This window comes from Sprattus sprattus, assembly GCF_963457725.1.
Source record: "Sprattus sprattus genome assembly, chromosome: 16".
Classification (NCBI taxonomy): Eukaryota; Metazoa; Chordata; class Actinopteri; order Clupeiformes; family Clupeidae; genus Sprattus; species Sprattus sprattus.
In genome coordinates, this window is record NC_137914.1 from 30,852,809 (window position 1) to 30,854,734 (window position 1,926).

Sequence of the window (1,926 nt, forward strand, 5' to 3'; positions counted from 1 at the left end):
GTTCCAGAGTGCCCCCCCTCCCTCTCAGACACGCATGTTCCAGAGTGCCCCCCCACCCTCTCAAACTCTGCTCCGCCGGGCGAGACCCAGGACCCCCTCGCTCCAGAAGAGGAGGCTTCAGCGTCTCCAGACACACCACCCCTGGACTGCACCCCCAGCCCCCAGTCCCCGGGCTCACTCCACGCCTCGCACGAGAGTGTGGAGTCAGAGGACACCTACCTGTAGCCCTACACACACACACACACACACACACACACACACACACACACACACACACACACACACACACATGGCACAGAATTGCGCACACACATTCACACAAACGCAAAACACACAATTACTTCTCTCTTTCTATGTCTCTTTCTCTCTGTCTCAGACACACACACACACAAACAAATGTACAGACTCTCTCGCTCTCTTTCTCTTTCTCTTTCCCCCGCTCTCTTTCATTCACACTCACACTTTTACACAATGCACTTACAGGTTTGGGTGTGTGAGGCGTCGGGTTGGACCCTGGGCCTCAGGATTAACCCCGCTCTAAATAATCTCTCTCTTCCTCCTCCTGGGTCTTCCTCCACTGACCACGGAATGTGGCCCGCTAGTACAGTGTTGTAGCCCTTCAGTGATGCCACCCACTAAGGCAAGGGGAGTTCATCCAGTGCTAAAACGCTCAGTGTGGGAACTGTAATGTCACATACTCTGTTACTAAATTCTTTCCCCCGTGATGAGCCCGGGGTTTGTCTCGTGGAAGACTCCATTTACTTCATGTTTGTCCTTCTGTTACATATAGAGAAAGCTGCACATACACATTATCTGTGGGGGGGAAATATGCTTTTGGGGCAGGGTTGGTAGAAGGCAAAATAGCTTGGATTAGTTTCCAAACTAAATACGCAGAATACTGCAGTTCAGGAATTTAAGATGTCTAAACTTTTGTTGAGAAAAAAAGACAATTTTTTTTTGCTGGGCTGTTTTGTCTTATTCATGATGTAAGAAACAGGTCATTGCCAACTGTAATTATGTTCAGTCAACTATATTGACCATGGGTGTACACACTTTAGTCACTAGGGGGCAGTTGTTACGCAAATATGTCCTATTTCATGGCTAAGCGTCTTCATAGCGCCTTGCCGCTAATAGAACTACTTCTCCGGACATTTTAGAGGGCTATTTCTTGGTTAAAACCATGACTCATCTTACCCATCCTCATCATCACCTCATGTGATACTTTATTTATAATATAATAGCAATACTTTAACCTGCCTCTATCTTGCCTGCATGTCTTTATACAATCTTTCATATGGGATAACATTATGGCGCGACGTGCAACCTTTCCAACACTATTTTTATACATAAACAAATTTGTACTGCTTTTTGACAGAACTATGCAAAAAAAAAAAAATGTAGGCTGTGCCATGTTCACTAATGTTACATGCGCTTTGTAGAAAGGACCTAAACTGTTACTGTCGCAGACTTTTGTGTAGCTTTGTCTTCAGGTGTAGGGATGACAGAAAATATATTTTGAAGAACACTTAGTATTTGTTGATGAGCTATTCCTAAACAAACTTCAACTTCTCCTGATGGGTTGAGTGTCTGCTCAACCTGAGTTGATGCCTTTTTGTACAAATAAAATATTGAAGAATTGACGTTTCTTCTCTCTTAGATATTGAATGCTTGCTTATTGTTTGTTTATTTCTTTCTGTTGTTTCTTCTTTTCTTTGAAAGGCTGCGTAATGATAAGCACGCCAACAATGCTGTTTTGTAGTTCTTTAACCTGATCTCTGTCGGTCTTCCGCGAATGAATTGCCCACTTCACCGAGGTCAACTGCGGTACAAGTTACCATACGGTTAATAACAGACAGCGGGTCACCTCCTAATTTGGAGTTTCAGATATCGGGGAAGCTCTTTCCCACCAAAAGGTGTGGGACAAAA

General features: G+C 44.3%; 1 protein-coding gene across 1 annotated transcript in view; it reads left to right on the plus strand.

Moving 5' to 3' along the window:
- LOC308376877 (TBC1 domain family member 10B-like) overlaps nucleotides 1-1,621 on the plus strand; it is a 26,331-nt gene extending 24,710 nt beyond the window's left edge. The window contains exon 9 of the mRNA XM_080853364.1: nucleotides 1-1,621. This exon is cut by the window's left edge and continues 1,203 nt beyond it. Coding sequence (XP_080709490.1) covers nucleotides 1-225 — 225 coding nt within the window. The 3' untranslated portion in view covers nucleotides 226-1,621.
- The last annotated feature ends 305 nt before the right edge of the window (nucleotides 1,622-1,926 follow it).